The sequence below is a fragment of the Conger conger genome, chromosome 10, assembly GCF_963514075.1.
Source record: "Conger conger chromosome 10, fConCon1.1, whole genome shotgun sequence".
NCBI classification, from domain to species: Eukaryota; Metazoa; Chordata; class Actinopteri; order Anguilliformes; family Congridae; genus Conger; species Conger conger.
In genome coordinates, this window is record NC_083769.1 from 6,628,665 (window position 1) to 6,654,185 (window position 25,521).

Consider the following 25,521-nt stretch of genomic DNA (forward strand, 5'->3'; position numbering starts at 1 on the left):
ATGAAGAATTGTTGTGTTGAGAGCAAAGGGAGGCTCTACCCAGTATTAGTATAGTGTTCCTAAACTGCTCAGTGAGTGTATATTTATCTTTGATCTCTATCTATGCCCAGGGCTCTCAAGTTTCATGAAAAACTCAGAGTGAGATTGCAAAACAGGGCTGGAGCAAATCGACATTGTGTATGTTTTGGTCGCAGAGGCTCCTTGGCCGAATCCACTCCTCCCAATTATAATTTAGTTTATAATTGAGTTTATATAAACTATATAAACTATAATTTAGTTTATAATTAAGTTTATAATTGACCAGCACAAATAAAACAAATAGAACCGAAAATGACGGGCCAAACCAATGACAAACTCAGCTGAATAAAATAAGTTGATTAATTTACACATGTAAGAAAAAAATGTAATAGTTTGGGAGAGGTGATCTTTGTGAGCATTTGTGCGAGGGTGTGACTGAGTGTGTGACTGAGTGTGTATGTGTGTGCGTGACTGACAGTGTGTGTGTGTGTGTGTGTGTGTGTGGTAGGGATGAACCGATATTAAATTTTACGGTACTATTTGCACATATTTAAGCAATGTTCCCAAACATAGGCTAATAGCAGCTAGTAGCTAAAGTTAAGTTTGCATAAAATTCTTGGGACATGGGAGGTTAACACTACAATTCATAGAAAAAAATGACGTGACACATGAAATATGTCGAAGTTTTCAACTGAAACAATATTTTACTATTTAAAACGTACTAACTTACTGGAGCGTTGTTCACAGTATACCTACCCATCAGAGCACACCGCCTTTCTGAGCGTGCAGGTGCAGAGTGGGACAAACGCGGCAGATCCTCACAGTAACCCCGCCTACCGGCCAGACGGGTAAAGATCACCAAAAAATGTCAAAAGATCCTCAAGTGTCCAACCGTGGCTCCAACGAGACTGCTTTTTAAATCATGTTTATTTCCGTGTAGTGGGTTTTATCCCTTCTCGGCCGACTCACCATGAGAAAAGACAGGTGTGGCGTGTGAGCGTGTGAACTGGTTGAAATGCGTGTGTCTCAAGGTCAATGGGTGAGACTTGAGAGGTTTGCTATGCCCCCTTGCTGAAAAAGGGGTAAAAAATGTTCTGTAGCTTGCTTTAGTTGTAGTTGTAGTTGTGGTTGTTAATCCATTTTAATTTATTTAAAACCTCAGTGAAATCTGGGAGCAGCTGAGAGCCAGGGTCAGTTATTAGTTACCTTGCAGAATAATCCAGCAGAGGCCAGGTTAAATTTAATCAAGGATGCGTTTTACAAATTCATAATATCTTCTCTCATTTCCAATAACGCCTTGTCTAAATCAAGATTCATATTTTCTGGTTTCTGAGTCTTCAGTATATCTTTAATTTTTCCTAACCTTAATTTAACCAAGTAACATTTAGTCACCTTATTTCTCAGACACAGTGTGCTTGAAACTAGCATTGTTAGCCAACATCATTTAAAGCTCTGTCATGTCTTGCTAATTTATGTAAGATGTAAGCATTTTCATAATTATGCAGTTCAATGATCACCTACAGTAACCTTTCAATTGTTTTGCAGGTATACAGTATCAAGATTATGCAATGCACACATTTGCTTTGGCAAGTGCACATACCACTAGATATTCTTTACATACCAGGTACTGTACTCCACATTCTTAATATTGAACACACTAATATTACACAAGAAATGACTGCTACCAGATTGTAGACTTCCATAGTTAAGCAGCACAGACTGGAGGAACACTAAGGCTGAGTAACTAAATGAGTCTAAAGAGTCTGTGATACCCCTTCCTAGAGACATTCCCATACACACTACTTCTGCCTGACTGCTAGTGTGGAGTACTCCACGGTCTCTCCGGAATCGTGATGGCCATAGGATTGAGGGCATCTTGCAGCAGAGCTCTTCTGAACATTGAGGTTAGCATACAGTCCAGTGGGCTCCTCACAGGTTTTGAAATTTACTGTGGTGTAGACAATGGCGTTCACATCTTGGGAGGTGGAGCCCTGTATGAGAAATCACACTGTACGCATTACACTGAGAGACATTTAGCTGTAGGCATTACACTGAGAGACATTTAGCTGTAGGCATTACACTGAGAGACATTTAGCTGTAGGCATTACACTGAGAGACATTTAGCTGTATGCATTACACTGAGAGACATTTAGCTGTAGGCATTACACTGAGAGACATTTAGCTGTAGGCATTACACTGAGAGACATTTAGCTGTAGGCATTACACTGAGAGACATTTAGCTGTTGGCATTTCCTGTGGACATTCAACTCAAAACCATTAACTATACAATTAAGTTATGCGACCACCCGCAGTAGTATCTGTTGATCCAGATCACATTGCTGAAATTTAAATGGTAAATGGCTGGCATTTATAGAGCGCCTTTATCCAAAGCGCTGTACAATTGATTCTCCTATTCACACACACACACACACACACACACACACACACACACACACACACACACACACACACACACACACACAAATGGCGATTGCCATGCAAGACACCAACCAGCTTATCAGGTGCATTTAGGGGTTAGGTGTCTTGCTCACGGACACTTCAAAATGTATTGTGTTTTATACATTTTTGTTGTAGTTCACTCCGGTAAAGCAAAATATATGCCTTAGCCTTGTGGCCTGAAAGCAGAATAAGAAGAGGAAATGGAAATGTATTTTCCATAGCCATGCCTAATCAATCTGGAGTACACAGGAGTAGAAGCACAGCAGCTATGCTGTATTGTCAGTCACTGTAGCACACATACACTTTGATATGCAGGCCGGCTAAGCACAGTTAACTGAACACTGATCAGAACAATGATGTCACTTCGCCCGAGAATACTGCTATGCTTTGGTAGACACGTTGTGGGGATAAACACAGTTTGCCTTGTTTGGGAAGAAGAAGTAGGTCTCAGTGAAAAAGTTAACAACGTAAGATCTTTTGTTGCCTCTGGATTGTATTCGGAAAGAGCTGTTAATTTCATCTAGATGGACGGTTACTACTGTGGGTAGGTGGAAACATACCCTCATTTCATTTTTGGGTGAACTGCCCCTTTAACAAACAAACAGGACTGCACACTGAGTCAGACAGAAAAGGTCCTGTATTGCACTTACTGAGATGGAGGAGGATGAGCTATCACATGGAGCAGTTCCACTTTTCTCTATGGAAATAAAGGCAACATCCAGACTGTTTTTATGCAGCCATATATCTTTTTATACTGGTCAGTTTCCAGAGTGTGAAATAAGTTATTCTTGTTCTTAAATTGTGACTGAAAATATATATTTTTTCAAATTATGATTCATAAAGGTTCTGAGACATGTCTGGCAGATATTTCAGCCTATTACCACATGACATCTGATGGATTCATTTGAAACTTCAAGTCACCAAAATAGATTACAAACAAAGAGCCCTGTTTAGCTCTGGTGTTTACTGTAGGCAGTCATGAATGTTTCTGTAATAACAAACATGATAGGCACAGAGTGTGAAACATACAGTCGTCAAAAAACTACATTTTAATTTCTTCAGGACCACTTATTCTAAGTCTTTGTCTTATTCATATGTGCAGTAGTGCATTGTATACACACACAATGGATACCATGTCACACAGTATATGAAATCACTCGGCAGTTAGTCAATGTTGGTCTCACTCTGGAATACTTCTGGGCTAAGGCAGTTACAGACTTGGCCATTATGAATCTGGGTCTATGACCAGCATGCAGTAAACATACCTTTGTATTTCTTCCTGTGATGAACCGCAATGGTTACTGAGATGATAAGAATGAGCATCAGCAGCAAACTCAGGGCAGCAGCCAGCAATATCCACATGTCTGTTTTAAACCTGGAAAGTAGCACAGCAATGTAGAGAGGGAATTATCGCAGTTTGTACGGAACATCAGGGGCCAGTTTCTCAGACACTCCATACTAATTTAGACCAGGATTTAAGCTTAATCTGTGTCCGTGAAACAGGCCCTACATGACTTGCATAGTAATTATGTGAAGGTTTATTCTACAGGCTCATTGCTAGACTTGTGCTAGACTTTTGCTTTCTTGAGAAATTCTAATTTTATATGTATTTTGAAGTACTATGTCAATCTTTGTGTAAAAGTGATAAGGCAAGCACATATTCATCTGCATAATACACTCTCAAAAATAAAAAAAGTGTTTATATCAGACACACTTTTTGTGTTCTTACATTTACTGTTACACATTTTGTTACAGTGACTACTGTTGTGTTACAATAATATGATTTATGTGTAGCAAATGGAGACTTTTTAACTATGTCGAAAGGAATGCAAGATGTGTTGTCCTTAACTGGGATGTGTTTTTTAAACATCTGTTTTGAGAGAGACTGTGTGTGTGTGTGTGTGTGCGTGTGTGTGTGTGTACACGTGTGTGTCTTGAGAGTCCTCATTTTGATAGCATTTTGCAAATCCACTCTAGCAGCAGCTGTTCATTGCTAACTGCTCTGAATTTTTGAACGATTGATCCTCTCCTCAGCTGCTTAAGAGTGGACAGCTGTACTGACATTTTGCTAAATGCTGGCCAGCTAGTGAGCACTGTAGGTTTGCGGCCTGGGCCCTTTATATGGCCCTTATTTCTCAGTAGAGTTGAACACCGTCCTCCTATTTTTAAGGGTGTGAATCTCTACCTCAAGCTTCCATTGCTCTGAGACTCGTTGGGGCTCTCCACGGGTGTGACGGATGTGGTGTCCACACTGACTGTGGCGGGCCTGGCGGTTGACATCAGCGAGGGCAGAGGTGGGCTCTGTCGATTCGCTGAGTCTGTTCAATTTCACGAGCATCCGTTTTTAGTGACATCCTGTCCAAATTTTGGCTGCCATTGCTGCTTATTATGCTTTCAGTAATATTGTACATTACAGTGTATTATAGGCTACCCTCTGTATTGTATTACAGGGGTTAGCCTGTAGCCTAGTGGCTAAGGTACATGACTGGGGCAGCCTGTAGCCTAGTGGCTAAGGTACATGACTGGGGCAGCCTGTAGCCTAGTGGCTAAGGTACATGACTGGGACAGCCTGTAGCCTAGTGGCTAAGGTACATGACTGGGGCAACCTGTAGCCTAGTGGCTAAGGTACATGACTGGGGCAGCCTGTAGCCTAGTGGCTAAGGTACATGACTGGGACAGCCTGTAGCCTAGTGGCTAAGGTACATGACTGGGGCAGCATGTAGCCTAGTGGCTAAAGTACATGACTGGGGCAGCCTGTAGCCTAGTGGCTAAGGTACATGACTGGGGCAGCATGTAGCCTAGTGGCTAAGGTACATGACTGGGGCAGCCTGTAGCCTAGTGGCTAAGGCACATGACTGGGACAGCCTGTAGCCTAGTGGCTAAGGTACATGACTGGGGCAGCCTGTAGCCTAGTGGCTAAGGTACATTATTGGGGCAACCTGTAGCCTAGTGGCTAAGGTACATGACTGGGGCAGCCTGTAGCCTAGTGGCTAAGGTACTTGACTGGGTTGGTGGTTCAAGCCCTAGTATAGCCATGATAAGATCTGCACAGCTGTTGGGGCCTTAACCGTGTATTGCTCCAAGGGAGATTGTTCCCTGTACAGTCTAATCAACTGTGAGTCACTTTGGATAAAAGCTAAATAACAAATTAATATTATTACAAGATTGATTGAGTGACTGTGTAGACCACAGGTGCTGTACAAAAGGCTAAAATAAAACAAAAATATCCACAACACTTTGTCTCTGGCTCGTAACTTTATTGATTAAAGGGTTGGTATGCTGTCAGATGTTGGATATGGATACAAATACCCTCAATTTAGAATGGACAGTCTACACTTTAACCTCATATTCATGGTTTCCTTTCAAATCCAATATGGAGTTAAAACTAAAATTATGTCACAGTTCACAGAAATCAATGGGTTTTTAATTGAAAGACACCATTATAGCCGGTATAATCTATTAATTATATTGAAAAGCAAGCAAGACAAAATATCAAAACATTCACATCGATTGTCCCTTTTCTAGCTATGTTACAGACAGACATAATGTTCTCTTTAACATTTGAAATCAAAATATTTGAATTATTTAAAAGTGAGATTAACTGCCAGTTTAGGACAGGAATCCCGGCAGAAGTGAAGTGATTCTGTCGACAGTTCCTATAGTGCTGAGACTGAGAGAACACAGATTATTACTGCGATTGGCTCCTGTAATGAACTTTCTAAGATTAAAATAATTAGCATACACTATTCAGCAATATGGGCCTTACCTCGTATTTCAACTGAGAAGTCCATGTAAATGTGATACGGTGATTGCGTTACAGCACACCGGTACAGGCCAGCGTCTGACTTCTGTAAGTTCCAGATCCTCACAACCATAAGTCCACTGTATTCGTTTATAGATATTCTTCCCTTATATAAGTCAGCGCAGTATCTTCTGTTGTCCACCACAGGGACACAGACATCCGGGTAAAATTTGCAGCAGCCCTTTTCATAGTTATTGAAATATGGATTAAAAGGCAATTGCAGCAAAACGGCTCCTGATGTGTCTGCTCTGTATTGTCCTCTTGATAAGTGACCTGTGAAAAAATGCATATAGGAGATTCATCTTCTTACTTAATCATTAATACTTAATTACATTAAGACATGTGTAATTGGCAGTTAAATTACCTAAAAAGAGAAGCAGGATGAAGATGGCTGGATCCATAGTCAGTAAACACATCTAACCGTGGTGATCCTCAGTGTCTCACAACACTGACAAAATAGGATTTCCTGTGCTGAACTTCCCACTTTCTTTTCCTTTTTTTTCTTTCCTTTTTTTTATTACTTTTGTTTCTTTTTAACATATTCCTTGATAATATTTCCTCCTACTGCTTAGCAGGAAATAAAGTTTTAAGGGCTGGACTTTGCTTGGTAAAATTGTAAATACACATCCCTGAGAATTTTCATAAACAATATACACCGAGCACTTTATTAGGAACATTTTTACTTTATTACACCTACTTATTCTTGTCATTATCTAATCAGTCAATTGTGTGGCTGCAGTGCAATGCATACAATCATGTAGATACGGGTCAGGTGCTTCACTTAATGTTCACATCAACCATCAGAATGGGGAAACAATGTGATCAAAGTGTCTTTGACCATGGAATGATTGTTGGTGGCAGACAGGGTGGTTTGAGTAGCTGGTCTCCTGGGATTTTCACGCACAGCAGTTCTGTAGACAGAAACGCCTTGTTAATGAGAAAGGTCAGTAGAGAAGGGCCAGACTCTGACAGGAAGGTGACAGTGATTCAAATAATTCCAAATGCAGTTAATGTAATGTAATGTGATGTAAAAATAACCACACATTACAACGGTGGTATGCAGAAGAGCATCTCTGAACACCCAACACATCATAACTCTAAGGCTACAGCAGTAGAAGTCTAAAAAAGAGGTCTAATAAATACCTAATAAAGTGCTCAGTGAGTGTATATACACATTCATGAGAAAGAAGGGTTGAGATATTGGTGAAAGGGAATAAAAAATAATAATTTCTCATAGGATGGTGGCATGGATGGTGCAGTGGGTAGCACTGCCGCCTCACAGCCAGCAGGTCCTGGGTTCGAATCCTGGTCGGCCGGGGCCTCTCCGTGCGGCGTTTGCATGTTCTCCCCGTGTTTGCGTGGGTTTCCTCCGGGTACTCCGGTTTCCTCCCACAGTCCAAAGACATGCAGGTTAGGCTGATTGGAGAGTCTAAATTGCCCGTAGGTTTGAGTGTGTGAGTGAGTGGTGTGTGTGCCCTGTGATGGACTGGCGACCTGTCCAGGGTGTATTCCTGCCTTTCGCCCAATGTATGCTGGGATAGGCTCCAGCCCCCCTGCAACCCTGTTCAGGATAAGCAGGTTACGATAATGAATGAATGAATCCCCTGGGATACAAAAACTTGATCTAGGCTGTCTGGGACTATCTGGAGAGCCAGAAGCAAGTGAGACAGTCAAAGACTGAAGAATTTCTCCCATATGTTTGGTACAACCTACCAGCTGATTTTCATATAGAAAGCCTGCAGGATTGAGTTGATGCAGAATTTAAAGGTTTTAAAGGTTTGATTTGATTTAGATTTAGATTTTTTTTAACTGTTCATTGCTATTTATAGCACATTTCTTGATATTTGAACTGTTGATTTAATAATTATTTTAAGAATATTTTCTTTACTGAATTTATTTTACATGTGCCTAAGACTTTTGCACAGTACTGTATATTTTTAAATTACATCAACAGTTTACTCAAGTTAATTCCACCTTGTAATGTGTCTATTTCAATTGCTATTCAACAGATCAGGTCTGGACTGAACACTGATCGCTTGAAAACCACAGAAAACATGAAAGCACTATTTTCTCCCCCTCATTGCTACGCAGGTTTATCAGCCCAGCCGTTCATGTGGTCTGACATTTTAGCTACAACCTTTAATGGCTTCCTGACCATCATATTTGCACAAGGTTGTAGAAGGAAGTACGATACTTTCATGTGCACCAGCTTTCAACGGAAATGCGCAGTAAGCTTGTGTATTTAATTTGAGTGTATTTCATGTGTGACTTCACTGAGGACGCACTGAGAGAAAAACAAAATGTCTGACCCCAGCCGTTTACCCAGAATAGATGAAAACCAAATTTCAAGTAGCACAGATGCAACACATCAGTTAGACAGTTTTAGAACTGTTATTTTTACAAAAACGCAAAACCTGCTATTTCTGCATTTTCATAAAAAATGTATTTGGAAATTGAGGAAATGACACCATCTGTGACACCCCATGTCTATTTATGAAAATTAAAAATAATCTCATAAAAAAATCAAAGCATACTGGAAAACGGGAAATTGACCAAGTTCCAATCCTTCATGCCACTGTTCTTTAAGTTAAATACAGCCAAGAAGTAAGGGGTATTAATTCATACATATCTTTATTAAGATGTCAAAGTATATCTTACAGTTCATCTCCAACTATGAAGAGCTCATGTTAAATAGCTGTATTCAAAACCAACTGTACGTCGCTCTGGATAAGAGCGTCTGCCGAATGCCAGTAATGCAATAAGTCTTTTTTCTTTTTTTTTTTGGGGGGGGGGGGGGGGGGGGGCGTAAATCAGGAAATAGGGGGAGGGATTCTGCTGTCCTGACAGTGGTAGGCAAGGCATCGACCGCCAGGTGCTCGTGGTGAGGGAACCATAAGGCGACCAGAGCTGGCAGACTGGAGTGGTCTAGCTGGGGAGCGATTGAGGATTGTATGTAAGGTGGGGCAGTCCTGGGCTGACTGGTGATCAGGCGGGCTGCAGTATATAGGTGTCACTATTAATAATTGTGCACCGTTTCATCTTTAGAAATGTTGAAACAACAGTTTTTACACGCAACAGGTTAAGATGCAGCGGACTTGCGGTTGCAGTTCATTGCAGTTGCACACCGAGGACCGGGGTTCGATTCCCAGTCCTGCTAGAAGTTGGGCCAGCTCTCATGGAGCAGCATAATTGGCTCGCTGCTCCAGAGGGAGGGACTTGGCAGGATTAACGGATCGCCATTACCATAACAGCACCCCGGGAATCACAGTCACGACCATGAGACGAGACGGCTTGAAGAAGGCGTGTTGTTCTCGGATCACCAGATCCCTTCGGGCTGCCGAGGGACGGGGTGTGGGCGGTGTATCCCCCGGCTAACACTAATTGGATTAGATAGGGTTTAATTGGCTACCACATTGGGAGAAAAAAAGGGAATTGTTAAAGGGAAAAATTTGAACAAATTAAATTACAGTAGAATTCCTACAGACCATTGTCAATTTAAAAAGAAGCATCTTTATTACCAAATTCAGAGGAAAATGTATGCTATTTTCATATATTTTGAGTTTTCATTAAATGTCATTCTTATTAGGATTATGTCATATGCAAGTATAAATTTTGATGAGCAACATTTGGTGAAGATCCGAATGACTGAATGTCAGAGCGTTCCCATATAAATTTGACCCAGGTATGAATAAAAAAACAAGAACATCTCGGTGTGTGTGGAGTTCAGTGAGAGTCGAGGGCCTATCTTGCAGTGTTGATAGTAGAGTACAGAACTTGGTCCGCTGGAGGCGTCTGTGTGCGCTGCTGTAAATCCACTACTGAGTACAAACAGACACTCGGCTCCAGCGCACTGTCCTCGCTCATTGGTCTGTCATTGGTCACTTCTTCGTAGGTCGGTTCATTGGCTGCTGGGGGCAGTAACGTCGGTTCATTGGCTGCTGGGGGCTGTAACAGGGCGGAAATGATGGTAAGCCTCGACTTTAGGGGCATTCCTAAAAGCCTTTAGAAACATTAATGAAAGTGTGAACCATCGTGTAGTCTTAACATTCTGTATACTCCCCTTGTCCTAATGGTCAAAAATTACCCGCCCTCTCTAAACCCCTAAAATAAAGCAACTTAATGTTATTTTAAATCAAATCTATTTTGCATGAAGAAACAACCTGTCACTCATCACAAACTATGACATCAAATTTCAAGTTTAAATTTATTTTATTTTCATTTCTTTGCTGTTAAACATTGTGGCTGGCATTTTTGACCCTTAAGACAACACAAGGGTTAAGACTCCTTATATTATGCATATGACTGTAGACTTTATAAAAGTTACAAAACCACTACCCACGTTATTCAATGCAAGGCAAAGTAAAAAATATAATACAGATATTATTTTCTTTGAAAAGTATTTTAAAGGGGATGATAAATTGCTTGGGAATTTCGAAGAAGACGTTCTCGAAATCAAAGATCAAAGTACCTTTTCCCCTTTGTCTGCCACAGCTGGTCTTGTGTTACCTGAAATGAAATGAAGTTTAGACTCATGTGACTGCAAACATGTACAAACTAAGCAGCAGTGGTACCATTTAATTATATGAATATTGTTTTATTATAAATAGTTATGGCTGCAATGTTTGAAGAAGCGTAGCATTTCAGTGATATATTTTACACGGTAAAAAATGTTTTTGTAGTCTCACTAGAAACTCTATTACATTAAAAGTTCTGTTTTTGACAAAGTGGTACATGAAACCACTCTGATTTTTACTATCATAGGGGTGGCAAGCATACTGACTCGGGCCTGGGAAAGTAGGCCACATGACAGTTGCTGTGTTGCTGTTTTTATTCTGAGGAAGAGAATTAGTAAACTAAATACAGTTGCGTTCAAATAAATAGCAGTGCGCTTAAAAAAGTGAATAAAGTGCTAATATTTTTAACAGCTTTTAGGTCCATATTTCAAATGTCGTGGAAACATTACGCATTCAATTCCAAATCAAAACATTCACAAATTGCATCAAGTCTGCATTATTCTTTTACAGGAAGCAAAGAAATGGAAATATTAATCTGTTCAAAAAATGGCATTGTCAACATTTTTCTCTTCAAACTCAAACACTTACTGTATAAACTGAATAAATCTGCGTTGCATTGAGTCAACCAACTTCTGGCACCTAGAAACAGGTATTTCAGCCCAGGATGAACAAACTACATTCCACACTTCCTATGAATTTTTTTTACAGTGTACTTTGGCTTGAATTCAGTACCCAGGGGTCATCTGACGTACTATCAACGACCACTAGTTCCGAAAACACCAATTTTACTCTCATCAGTCTACAGAATGTTACGCCATTTATCTTTGGGCCAATCGATGTGTTCCAAACTTTAACCGATTCTGCTGTTGTTTTTTCAACAATGGTGCTTTACAGGGGCTTCTTGCTGATAGCTTAGCTTCAATTAAACATCTTCTGACTGTAACAGCACTTACAGATTATTGTAGATCATCTTTGATCTTTCTGGAGCTGAATCTTTGCCATTTGGAATATTCTTCAGTCCTAGACCCACTTCTTTTCTCTCTTTACACTTGTTCCCTTGGCCCTGTTATCAATGCACATGGTCTATCCTAGCACTGCTATGCAGACGATACCCAACTCTTCATCTCATTCCTACCATCTGATACACAGGTTTCAGCCCATATCTCTGCTTGCCTGAGTGACATCCAGAGCTGGATGGACAACCACCATCTAAAGCTCAACCCAGGTAAGACTGAAATGATATTCATCCCTGCCATTGCCTCTCCCCATCTGGATCTCTCCATTTCCCTCGGAGATACCACACTTACGCCATCACCCTGTGCAAGGAACCTCGGCGTGGTGATGGACAGCAGACTGTCCCTCTCTGAGAATATTGCGGCGGTGACATGCAGGTTCTTCCTCGACAACATACGGAGAATCTGCTTCTTTCTCACCCCCTACTCGACCCAGCTCCTGGTCCAAGCGATGGTTTTGTTCCATCTGGACTACTGCAACTCCCTCTTGGCTGGCCTCCCAGCGTCCGCCATCAGACCACTCCAACTTATCCAGAATGCTGCAGCTCATCTGGTCTTCAACCTTCCCAAACACTCGCATGTCACCCCCCTGCTTACTTCCCTCCACTGGCTGCCTGTCATCTCATATCAAATTCAAAACATTGGTGCTAGCCTTCTGTTGTAGTTGGTGCAGTATATGCCTTTTCCCAGTGGAAGCCCCCAGTGGAAGGTTGACCCCGGAAGTGAGAGAGCGAGAGACTCATGTTGTTGAACTTAGAATGTTAGCACGTGAAGTGCTGTGTTGAGTTTACAGTAAACTTGGTTCTCTGCAACACTGTTGTCTGGGCATTAATTACGATATTACACTTTCCAAGCAGTTAAGGGGTCTACCCCAGCTTACCTCCAAAAAATCATCAGACCCTACACCCCTGCCAGACCTCTTAGTTCGGCCTCCACAGGCCGCTTGGCGCCTCCCCTCTCTGAACTTCCACCTCCCACTCACGACTACTGTTGTTCTGGCTCCATGGTGGTGGAAAGAACTCCCAGTGGAGGTCAGAACAGTAGAATCTCTTTCCATCTTCAAGCGCAAACTGAAGACGCACTTCTTCAAGCTGCACCTCTCCCTGTCCCTCCCTACGTCCCTGTAAACCTCAATTGTTGTCTTTCTGTGATATTTACTTGTGTATCAGGATGTTTAGTTTGGCTAGGTAAGCAGTGTTTGGCTAGGTAAGCGGTTTGTTCATACATTTGCGTGTTGTGGTATTACAATTAAAAAAAGAAAGGAAAAAAAAAATTAAAAAAAGATGATCAAATGAGCCCTGGTCCTTATCTTTGTTGTGCAGGTAGCAGTTGAAATTGTACTTCCCTCTTGGGTCTTTCAGCGCACTTATCCCTGGTTATGGGTTTGCACTTTGTTGTACGTCGCTCTGGATAAGAGCGTCTGCCAAATGCCATTAATGTAATGTAATGTAATGAAATATATAAACACCCCTCTGTACTTTAACCTCATATTCATTGTTTCATTTCAAATCCAATGTGCTGGTGTACAGAGCCAAAGGAACAGAAATTGTACCACTGTCCAAATACTCATGGACTGCACTGCACAGAAGCAGCCATCATGGGATTCACTCTGTCCTTTTCTTTATGTCTCTCCAGAACATGACTTTACCACACACAATGTGATAACCACAAGTGCAGTCACCAAGGGTACAACATTTACACATGGGTGTATTTGGTATTCACAATACATACTCCCTCAAAGAAAGAATGAACAAGTGAATCTTGAAGAAGTCAATCTCCAAACAGTAGAGAAAAGTCTCCAACAAACAGCGAGCCCAAACTTCATGCATTCTTATTCTAAATTACCCTGCAAGTGAGCAGCCATCAAGAATAATCATACCACCTGGAAGGGGAAAATAATCACAAGTGCTTTTCCACACAGAAAATAGACAATTTCTGTCATATAATGATGAACTTACGTTTGATCTTGCACACGATAAGAGCAGCCACACAGCAGAGCAGGAGAACCCCAAAGGAAACAGCGAGTGGGACCAACATAGACGGAGACTTCCTATCACTGAGACAAACACTCACATGATCGGTTATGTCAACATATTCATTTACACCGGTGAGTAATGGAGAGTGCTTTGTTCTAGGTTATCCATCTGTGCTAGTGGTAAATGGTAGGCATCGTGCCTTTAGCCAAAGCGCTGTACAATTGATGCTACTCATTTACCCATTGACATACACACAGCAACGGTGATTGGCTGCGATGCAAGGCACCAACCAGCTCGTGAGGAGCATTTGGGGGTTAGGTGTCTTGCTCTGGGACACTTTGAAACACACAAGGCCGGATCAAACTGGTAAACGACTGCTCTTACCTCCTAAGCCAATGTAGCTAATGCTGGCTATATTGATGATTACGTTTATCAGAGATTCAAAGAAAATATTTCCTGCAGTAACCTCTTAAAATCATCTGTACTGTTTAATGTTTGTTATTTTTGTTTAGAATATTTTATTATGGTTTACTTACGAATGGTTTTTTACATATGTTGATCCTTTTTCTGTTGTGGATGCAGGAATTGGTTCTACTTGAGACTTGACTAGACATGCAAAAAAAAAAAAAGATATGCATGAAATGAAATACATATCATCAATAAATTACATTTGAATTACATTTGACTTAAAGTATCCTTTCTGAAACCATGATGCAGTGACAGCACACTTACCTGCATCAACATGCAGGTTCACTGGAACCCGATTATCTTTGTGGGAGGAAGACTGCTTCACTCCACAATAGTACAAGCCTGTGTCGTTTCCTGTGAGGTTTCTGATGGTGATCACAAACTCTCTGTTGGAAGGGTCATCTCTGATCTGAGTTCTGTCTTCTCTTTCTTTGTCATGAGTGTTCACCTCGGGGCTGCAGACGTCCGCACCCGAGTCTTTACACCAGTATTTAACACTCTTTGTGTAATCTGCAGCATACTGACATGTGATGGTTTGACTGCTGGATGCCATGCCAGATACATTCCTAGGCCCCCAGAGATCAGGCATGGTATCACCTAGAGGAATGTAAAAAGTTTTATAAACTTTAAAATTTCCTTTCAAAAGCTTCTTTAACCCCTTTGTGCAAGCCTGTGGGCATGGTGCCAGCTGCTTAGCTCTGACATTCAGCGTTCTATGAGAGCAAGCAACCAACTCTGTGTCCTACTGTAGCTTCATTAGAAAGCAATGCGCGATGCTTAATAATTCATACAGAGTTTCTAAGTGTGACCATTACTGTGTAGTTCGGCCAGTCAATCCCCTTTGTGCATTTTTTCCACTAGCTGTGTGTAGTTGAAGACCTCCAGGGAACTTAAGTATTGTTTCTGTGTTTTTTGCGTGTGAGCAGTAGGTAATAAGGAAACCTTGTTAGTCTATCAGCTGTTGTAGATTTGTTGTCAATTTGCTGCGTTAGTTAGACCAGGTGTGTTGCATTTTTTATTAGTTAGCAAATCTCGTGTGTTTTTCACCAGCCGCCGGCAGTTTCGCTCGGTTCTGTTATTCTGATTAGGTGATCAGAATCAGTTAGATACTTTGGACGCTGCAATTGTTAGGATAATTATTAGATCGCTAGTTTGCATTAGTAATTAGCGGTTTATATAGACGTGCTCAGAGCGATGCTATATAACAGTGGAATTGTTTGCAATTCGGCAGAGAAGTGCATTTTTTCCACTAGCTGTGTGTAGTACCTCCAGGGAACTTAAGTATTGTTTCTGTGTTTTTTGCGTGTGAGCAGTGCGGCGTTCAACACGGTCACCCACTCCATCCTCTTAGCCTCCCTGGCATCTACAGGGATCTGTGGCATAGCCTTAGAGTGGATCAAATCTTATCTCTCTGCCCGGTCCTCCCAGGTGTCCTGGGCTGGAGGAGTGTCAACCCCTCGCCCCCTTGTTACAGGAGTCCCCCAGGGCTCAGTCCTCGGACCCCTCCTCTTCTCCATCTACACGAGATTCCTTGGCCCTGTTATCTCTGCTCATGGCATCTCCTATCATTGTTATGCCGATGACACCCAACTCTTTCTCTCCTGCCCCCCATCAGACACACAGGTCTGCACTTCACGCTCACGACTGCTGTCTGTCCTGGTCCCACGGTGGTAGAATGACCTCCCGGTGGATGTCAGAACGGCAGAGTCTCTGACCTCCTTCAAGCACAGACTGAAGACCCATCTCATCAGGCTACACCTTTCCCTCCCCAACTCACCACCATGATTAGCCTTAGACTGTAATGGCACTTATGTATAGATTGTATAGATATTGTTACTTGTACAGGTATCTGCTAAATGCCATGTAATGTAATGTAATGTGCAGATTTCATGAAATAATGAATCCCCTTTGTGCTATTGTTGAAATAATGAAATATTGAGTAAGTAAATTTAAAACAGTGAAACGGCGATATGCTGTACTAAGAGAATAAATTAATAAAAAAGTAAGCAGTATACCCTGGTGTACATAATTATACCCACTCAGTAATATGTACATGTTAGATGACTCAGATATGACCAGTGTAAAATTGCATATTTCCCACCTTGGTCGATTTGCTAATGATACTTTGGTTTGGATTGCTTGCCAATGTGAACTAAATGTTTACATTCATTACACTGCTAAGAAATGAACAGCGTTTTGATTGCTCCATACCTTCATTGACACGAACATTCACCAAGACTTGTTCATCAAAGGGAAATTGTGATATTCCACACTTGTATGGCCCCTCATCATCCTTGGTGAGGTCTGTCATAGTGATGTAAAATGCGCCCTCTTTCTTATCATCTCTGATAGAGATCTTGCCGTGAGTATCTGTGCCACCTGTTTTCACCAGGGTAGAACACCAGGGCAGCTTGTCTTTGCACCAGTATTTGACATGGTCGGTGTAAGATTTGTGATATTTACACCGGACTGTTGCTTTTCCTTTCGTTTGGTTCATCACGTACTCCGGAGCCTGGACTGAGAAAGAAAAACGAAAGAAATACATACAGAATTAGATTTTCAAGGATGTGATCACTGTGAGTCCAAGATCGATCCCTATATCTCAAAAATGTTGCTTGTTTTTTATTTTTACACCACATATTCATAGAACATATCAAAATGCAACTCTCTTTCCAAGTGCTTATGCATTAGGGGCTCTTTAAAAATAAAATAAACCAAAGCAATTGATATTCAATAAAATAATAATAAGGTACTGTATACATTGTGCACCATGAACATACTGCTTAATATTAATATTTTCTAAAATTACTGAGTGCTTCATTTTGGGGTGATCATTTGCTCACGCACCCCCAGAACATGTCACAATGCTCGGAGCTCAACAGCCATTTCCTGTGATAAATAGCACTATGAAAAATCTCTATGAAAAAATAGTACCTTTTTTGACACTGATGTGCACCAGACTTGTTTCATCATACTCAAACCAACCAGGGATAGATATTCCACACTGGTACCATCCATCGTCGTCCTCTTTGAGATCCTTCATAGTTACAGAGAAGACTCTCTCTGCTTTATTATCAGTAATCGAAATTCTGTTGTCGTTGGTTGTGCCGTCAGTCTTCACCAAAAACCCTTTCCCCAACATATTTTCTCTGGACCAGTATTTCACATTCTCAACATAATTTGTATATCTACATGAGACTGTCAGGCTGTCTCCCACCAAGGCCCTCTCCTCCCCTGGACCCCATACAACTACAGAGTAGGCACCTAAAGAAAAAGCACAAACAAGTGTTTTGTATTTATGTCCATTTCATAACTACACCAAAAATGTTTTACATTGATACTTTACCATAGATACTTTGTACATCTGTTCAAACAACATTGATTTGTCATGAATGTTTTCTCAGTGAATGAGAGCACAGTAATTGTAGAGGCCATAATTCAGCACCTTATCACAATTACATTACTTAATGCAACTATAACAGATTTACAGGTTATATGAACTCATATACAAGAGCTTACCACTGACATGCACGTGAGGTAATTATAGGCCATATCTTCAGCAAACTATTTTTTTTTTATTTCCATACTTCTGCTCGACAGTAATTGTGTGGATACAATTTGAAGTTCATTAAAACCCTGGCATTGCAGAAACTAACAGTACTTTTGTCTTGTTCTAAAATAATGAATTATATCAGCCTTTCAACATCAGTGTAAAATTTTAGCAGAACAATGGGAAGATGTCCATGTTTACCTGTGAGGAAGGATAAGACAAAAGCTAGCCTCATTGCTGGTGGAACTGAAGGCTTCTGTTCTTCAGTGGATCTTGTGTCTGAGAGAAACAGGAACTATTTCTGTATCCGTTCCACTTCTGGCTGGGTGTATGTTGCCATGAACTGAGTAAAGGAAATGACATGCAAATAAAGCAAGGGTGAAGCTGTAGGATACTGCCCCCACTTGGACTGCGAATCTGGTACTGACCTGTTCATATGGACCATTTTATGATTAATATGTATATTATGTATTGTAATATATGATGTAATATAGTATACTGTACATCATCTCTATCTATACTTCAACAATTCAACTATTGCTGGATGTGTCTATATTGATCCAGGTACAAATGTGTGTGTGCATGTGTGTGACTCATGTGGGAGACTGTGTGTTGTGCAAGATAGCATGTAGTGCTGAGTGTATGGCTGCTTGGTAACTTCTTAGCAGTGAGAAATACGTGGGCACCCCCGTGGACTCATCATTGGTTCTCTGTGATTCTCCCCTATCATCTGCACTATATAAACCATTCAAGGGCAAACACATTTAATAGCACACCTGTATCAGTAGCCAGCCTAGTGAATAGAGCCAATTAGTAGCATAGAAATAGCATATTTCGACTTAGGTCCAGGGCTGAGGAACCGATCGCAATCAGGAAATACACAGAATAGCAGGTTTTATTCATTTCCAAGCAGGTTAAACAAGTCAATCGCTAGCCAACTGATGTAATAAGGATAAAACAGAGTCGATATCACAGGTAAAAGTTAATTTGCCAGAAAGCAGTCCGACTGTGCAACAGTACAAAGGAGAATCCAGACCAAAACGGCAACAGAATCAGAAAACAGAAAACAGAAGTTGGGGTGCACAAAACGGGTCGGAATACAGGTCAAGCAGTCAGAAAAATGTTGGAAAGTCAGAGGTAAGCACAAAACAAGGAAAAGGAATATGGGAAACAGAGGGGTATAAATACATAGGTGAAGGAACTAAAATGACAAACAGAAACTAATGAATGAACAGGAGGACTACGGAATGAGCTGATGGACAAAAGACTCAGGTAACAAAAATGCTCATGCTGAGTCCATACAATCCAGAATCCATACATTTGGGTTGTGTTTATTCAGGCAAAAATACTCTTTACACCAGTACTGTTCAAAACATAACAATGGGTTTTTCTTCCATCAAGGCCAAACCCACATGGTTAAATTTCAGAGAGACTACAAAGCAAGCAAAGTGTCAACACTCGGGATGTGTATCGTTAGGATTTTATCGATACCGATACCAATACCAATACTCCTTATCGGTGCCGGTATTTATCGATACTCTTATCGATACCACGGCGTGTAATTTAGTGTATAAAATAAAGACGTTACAAGATGGTAAAAGATTCAATCGTTTTCTATTACCACAAGGGGGGTAACACCAGCAACATCATTCAACAACTTACAGCACCTGCCTTTTAAGCCCTTAGCAAGTCAACATGTGCAGTGCGAGGTATGTCAAAAAAATGAGCAGGCAGCTCCATACAGCCTTAAAGGTAACTGTCAATGTGATAATGCTTCAACAGAACAGAAGCTTAACTTAAAATTACAAATGCTTCTCAGAATAGATGAAATAAAAATAAAAAACCTAGGGAGATGACCAAAGCCCTTGCCTACATGTTCAACCCAACAGACACATACATGTAAACAGAACAGTGTAGGGGAGGCGCTTCCGGTGACAGAGAAACACAGAGACAAACAGTGGGTCAAGCAACAGCGGTTTGGAAAAAACACTGCAAGATCGCTCACTCAGCCAAAGTGCCAGGAAATGGATCATCCCTTTTACGCAGGATCAGTAGGTAGAAAATAACTCTCTAGGTCGTGGCAGTTGGCAGACCGGTAGGAGCATCGGGCGGGTGGCAGATTGTGCGGGGAGACTGATCCATTCCTCAAGTCTCAAGTCAACTGATGGTGATAATTCAATAAAGCTGGCAGTGATATCAGGGGGAAGATGGGAAAGAGAGAACAGGGACAAAAGAGTACCAAAACAAATGGCCCTCATGGCTTATAAACAGCAAGGCGAGGTGTCCGTTATTAGTGGTAAACCAGACCACCCAGTCCTGACAGCAGCTGAGCCTTTTGCCTTGAGTGCTCCGCTCATAGCAGCGTAACTCGGGTTTGTCTGTTCCATCCTCTGGGTTAAGCACAACCCCCTCTGGTGGCTCAAGGCCCCCAGCTAGCTCCTGCACCCGTTGAGGTTCCTGTTCAATTGATGCAGACCCCCCTTGTGGATTCAGTTCAATTGGTGCAGGCCCTCCTCTGGCTCATAACTAGCTGGCTCTGGATTAATAGTGGGTGCCAGGGTTAGGTGGACTAAAGGAAAGAGAACTAGTGGATGATAGCCGGAACTGGGGATGAGGGAGCAGAAAGCACCCCAGGGGTACCTGGAGTGGGACCATATTTGCCCTCTGGACACAGACAAGCCGTTCTTGGCCGATCGTACAAAGCAAAGAGAAGCGTTTGGGGTGGTACGCGGTGGTGTGAACCTTGTGCTCCTATAAATAGTGCATAGGTGACTCAAGCTGACCTGACAGCTGGCATCAGGTAGGACTCAATGTGACTCTTTCGGTCAGTGAAAATTATTTTGGGGCAGCTGAGAGGTTGGAGAGGACGATAGGAGAGCCTTTGCTGTTGTTGTGATATCTTATGTATTTTGTGTAACCAAATGGAAAAATTAGTCATTGAACAAACTTAACATAGGTCTTAATGGGAAACCAGGCTTGCACTTGGTAAATGGTTGGCATTTATATCGCACCTTTATCCAAATTGATGCTTCTCATTCACCCATTCATACACACACTCACACACCAACGGTGATTGGCTGCCATGCAAGGCACCAACCAGCTCATCAGGAGCAATTGGGGATTAGGTGTCTTGCTCAGGGACATACCCAGGACGGGATCAAACCTGCAACTCTCCGACTGCTCTTACTGTCACAATGGTGGAGCAGAGGAACCATGCGCAGAGGGATCTAACGGAAACAATGGCAGGTTTAATAGAGGCAGATGAAGGGGCAGACAGAGCGTATTGAAAATGCAGGCTGGGTACAAAAAACAGGTAATCAGTGCAAATATGCGAAAGTACAAAAGAATGAAACTAGCAAAGTGCAGCTGAAAAGGACAGGTATAAATACACAGGGCAATGAGACAACCTAGGCGGGGCATGGGAGTGAGGGCGGTCTAACTAATAAACATCAGGTGAGACACATAAAAGGGCAATAATACAATAATGAGGCATGCACGAAGATGTGGACTGGATTCACAAAGACACACATCAAATACAAACGACTCCAGACTAGGGAGTGGACAATTGCACAGAGTTAAGGAACGTAGCGATAGGGGGGAGCAGGTAGGAACACTTCGCTGAATCAAGGCAGACAATCACAGATAGAACAGGGAGGTGGAGCTACAGAGCAGTGCAGAAATAGAGAATATTAATATGTTAGCTACGTGATTAAACTATAAATCCCAAAACTAGTGAATGTTACTTTGTTTGTGAGACGAACATATTAGTGTGTTAATGTAATTAGTACTGTACAAATTCTGTATTAGTTGGGATTAGTATATCAGTGCTATATATAAACATGAAATGGAGACACAGCAGGAAGAAAGAAAATTGAGACTGAGAAGGAATTGTGGGAAACCGGAAAATGACGAAACCTGAAAGTGAAGCAGGCAGACAGGGAACTGACTCGGGCTGAGAAAACATTAAGACACAGACATCACAGGGGAAGACGAGTGCAAAAACGAATAAATGAAAACTGAAAATCAGACATGAATATGAAAAATAATAAATTACAAAAACACAGAATAAACTAACCGACAAAGGAATACTTAACAGTCAACACACACAGGGGCCTGTACCGTTACAATCATCTTGCTTTTGGGGTATCCTCCGCCCCGGGAATTTTTCAGAGAACAATGGAGACTCTTCTCCAAGGCCTGCCATATGTGCTGATATATCTGGACGATGTTCTCATCACAGGCCGGAGCAACACGGAGCATTTGCGGAACCTGGAGGAGGTTTTGCGGCAGTTTTCCATGGCTGGCTTGAAGCTGAAGCGGGAAAAATGTGTCATTATGGCTCCGGAGGTTGAATACTTGGGGCATAGAATTGACTCGGACGGGTTGCATCCCACCACAACTAAAGTTCAGGCGATTGCTGATGCCCCTGTGCCACAAGATACTACTGAGTTAAAGTAATTCTTAGCAATGATAAATTATTACCACAAGTTCCTGCCAAATGCAGCAACAGTGTTAGTTCCCTTACACCTCTTACTGTGTAAAAATGTTCCCAGGCGATGGAATGCAGAACAAGAGGCTGCATTCAATTCAATCTAAGCGCTTACTACAGTCCTCTAACTTACTGGTCCAGTTTGACTCTCGGAAGCCCCTAGTGGTGGCTTGCGATGCCTCCCCGTACAGCGTAGGAGCAGGATTATCTCATGTCATGAACGATGGTACAGAAAGGCCGATTAGCTTTGCTTCACGAAGCCTAGCGCCAGCAGAGCGGAATGTTCGCAATTATCTTTGGTGTAATGAAATTTCACCACTATATTTATGGCCACCACTTCACAGTCACTACAGACCACAAGCCACTTATGGGTTTGTTGAGGGAAAACAAAGCAATACCACCGTGATTGTGCCGCCACAGGGCAAGGAGAAGGTTATCGATGAACTTCATGCCGCGCACCCAGGTATGTCACGAATGAAGAGTAGGGCACGCAGTTTAGTGTGGTTGCCGAATATGGACGCTGCTATTGATGCAACAGTCAACCAATGTCACGCCTGTCAGAAAGTCTGACACTTACCAGCTGCAGCGCCATTTCAGCCGTGGAGTTGGCCTGCGACCCCCTGGTCACGTCTGCATGTAGACTTTGCCGGTCCCTTTATGGGAAAGATGTCATTAATCATTGTGGCTGCCCACTCCAAATGGATCAAAGCACATGTGATGGGGATTGCGGGGAGTGGTTGCGTCACACGTTTTCCACTCATAGCCTGCCGGATATGTTGGTCACTGATAATGCCACAACATTCACAAGCGACGACTTTCAGAAGTTTGCAGGACTCAATGGTTTCCAACATGTAACAGTCTCCCCCTACCACCCTGCATCCAATGGGCTCGCGGAGAGAGCTGTACAGACAGTGAAAGAGGGACTGAAAAAGATGGACGGAGGCACACTGGAGACTAAGCTGGCTCGTTTCCTGTTGAAATACAGAATCGCACCCCTTGCGACCACTGGAGTGTCACCAGCAGAGCTCTTAATGGGCAGGAAACTCAAATCGCAGGGTTGAAGGAGCGGGTGCTGAGAGCACAACAGTCACAAAAACAAGCTCATGACATGCATGCCAAGGCCAGAATCTTGCAGGAGGGGGACCCCGTATATGCCTTTAACTTTGGAAGTGGAGAAAAGTGGCTTCGGGGTTCAGTGGTTGAAAAGTCAGGTCCAGTATTGTTCAGAGTCAAACTCAATAATGGCCGCATAATCCGACGGCACCAAGATCACCTGCGCGCCTGTGCCAACCAGGATGAAGTTCCACCCGCTGTGCCGCAGACACTAGAGTGCACCCCCAAGACTACACCCCCACGGGGACTCCAAAATGGGTGGAGACGGAACTGCACAAGGCTTTGAAATTCAAGAGGCTCGAAAGGACAACCAGACTGCCGAAATGCCAAGGGTGCCTGGCTGCATGGAACAGCCCCAATGTTTGTCTGAACGACCACGGAAAGCGCCTGACAGGATGAACTTGTAACCAATTCATAGCCATTGAGTCTTGAAGTGTTTTGTTTAAGACTTGATGGGTTACAAACTTGAGGGGGAGGAATGTTGTAGTTGGTGCAGTATATGCCTTTTCCCAGTGGAAGCCCCCAGTGGAAGGTTGACCCCGGAAGTGAGAGAGCGAGAGACTCATGTTGTTGAACTTAGAATGTTAGCACGTGAAGTGCTGTGTTGAGTTTACAGTAAACTTGGTTCTCTGCAACACTGTTGTTTGGGCATTAATTACGATATTACACCTTCCAAGCAGTTAAGGGGTCTGCTCCAGCTTACCTACAAAAAATCATCAGACCTTACACCCCTGCCAGACCTCTTCGTTCGGCCTCCATGTTACGTTCCACGTATGTATGTCTGTCTGTTTCCCCCCCCCCCTTAAACTCTACAGATGAAGCCATCAACCATTTCCATTCGCTGTCCCTGCTGTCCATCATCATTGCCCTGGTCCCGCCTCCACCAATCACATCCCTTTGCTTATATAAACTGTGTTGGCTGCCCTATAGGGGGCGATGCTTGACTTGCCTATTCATTCCCTTCATAACCCTGTTGTGTGCATGCGTGTTCCTCCGTTCTCCTACTCCTGTGAATGTGGTTGTCCGTGTGTAGGCCCTGGGGCAGGTAAGACAGAGGCCTCTATACACTGTTGCTGCACGTAGGGTGAACCATTGTTTAGACACCTTAGGAAAGGGGTGATTGCCACCTATGTACTTTTGATTATAGAGTAGAGATATTATTTTGTTACAGTTAGTATGTATTTTGTTTTTAGCTCTCTTTGGTTTTGTTCATTTAATTGATTTGGCAACACCCAGGTCCCTTGGCCTCGTACCCGATGTGTCTTTGTCTTGTGAGTTTTTTTGTTTGAAAACTGTAAATAGCACCGCCACTGTACATTTTTGTAAATACACCTATTGCACCTCAAACCTGGTTTGTTCGATCATTTTTACTCCAATAGCGCTCAAATACATCCTCCCGGTCATTTTTATTTCATTATAATTTTGTTGCGTACTCCCTCCTACCCCTGGACGCCTGAGAACGTAACAAAAATGGGGGCTCGTCCGGGATATTGAGCGTTTTGTAAATATCGTCAACCATTGAGTGTGCTTCGTAGGCTGTACAGAAACTGCTGTATTCAGAATGGAGAACATTGAAACCAAGCACGCGGAGTTTGAAGTGGAAACATTTATTAGAAAACCTTTCTGGTTTTGACAAGTGTCGTAAGGCAGAATTAATTCGTATTGCACAGCATTATGGCATCCCAGTAACAACACAGTCTTTGAAAAAAAATATTCGGTCTGTGGTATGGGATAAGTTGGTAGAGCTGGGTATCTTTGTCCTGCCTGCGGTCCAACCTGAGCTGGAGCAGGGTGCTGCGGCTTCCTTCGGATCGGAGGAGAAGGAGAGGCCGTTGCCGATTACCCCGCCGCAGCCGGTAACTCTGCCGAGGTTCGAAGGGCTCTCGCCGGTGTCGGCGTCGTCTGAGTCGATGGTTGGGGCGAGGTTGAAAATTCGTTTAGCCCGCCTGCAACTAGAACAAGAAGCCAGGGAGAAACGGGAAGCCAGAGAGGCCATAGAAAGAGCTCAGAGAATTGAGTTTGAGCATATATTAGCTATGCGGACACTGGAGATTGAGGCGGAGACGGAGAGTTGGAGAGCGCCGCTGTGCAAGCTGCTACGTTACCAGCCTCAGTTAT

At 42.5% G+C, this 25,521-nt stretch overlaps 1 protein-coding gene across 1 annotated transcript in view; it reads right to left on the reverse strand.

Annotated features, from left to right (window-relative positions):
* Window positions 1–1,241: 1,241 nt before the first annotated feature.
* Window positions 1,242–25,521, reverse strand: part of LOC133138612 (polymeric immunoglobulin receptor-like) — a 192,544-nt gene continuing 168,264 nt past the window's right edge. The window contains exons 15-21 of the mRNA XM_061257520.1: window positions 10,749–10,786; window positions 6,645–10,225; window positions 6,245–6,553; window positions 4,664–4,796; window positions 3,744–3,853; window positions 3,129–3,175; window positions 1,242–2,009 (exon numbers count right to left, since the gene is read on the reverse strand). Of these exons, the coding sequence (XP_061113504.1) occupies window positions 10,022–10,225; window positions 10,749–10,786 (242 nt within the window). The 3' untranslated portion in view covers window positions 1,242–2,009; window positions 3,129–3,175; window positions 3,744–3,853; ... (1 more) ...; window positions 6,245–6,553; window positions 6,645–10,021. The remainder of the gene's footprint in view (window positions 2,010–3,128; window positions 3,176–3,743; window positions 3,854–4,663; window positions 4,797–6,244; window positions 6,554–6,644; window positions 10,226–10,748; window positions 10,787–25,521) is intronic.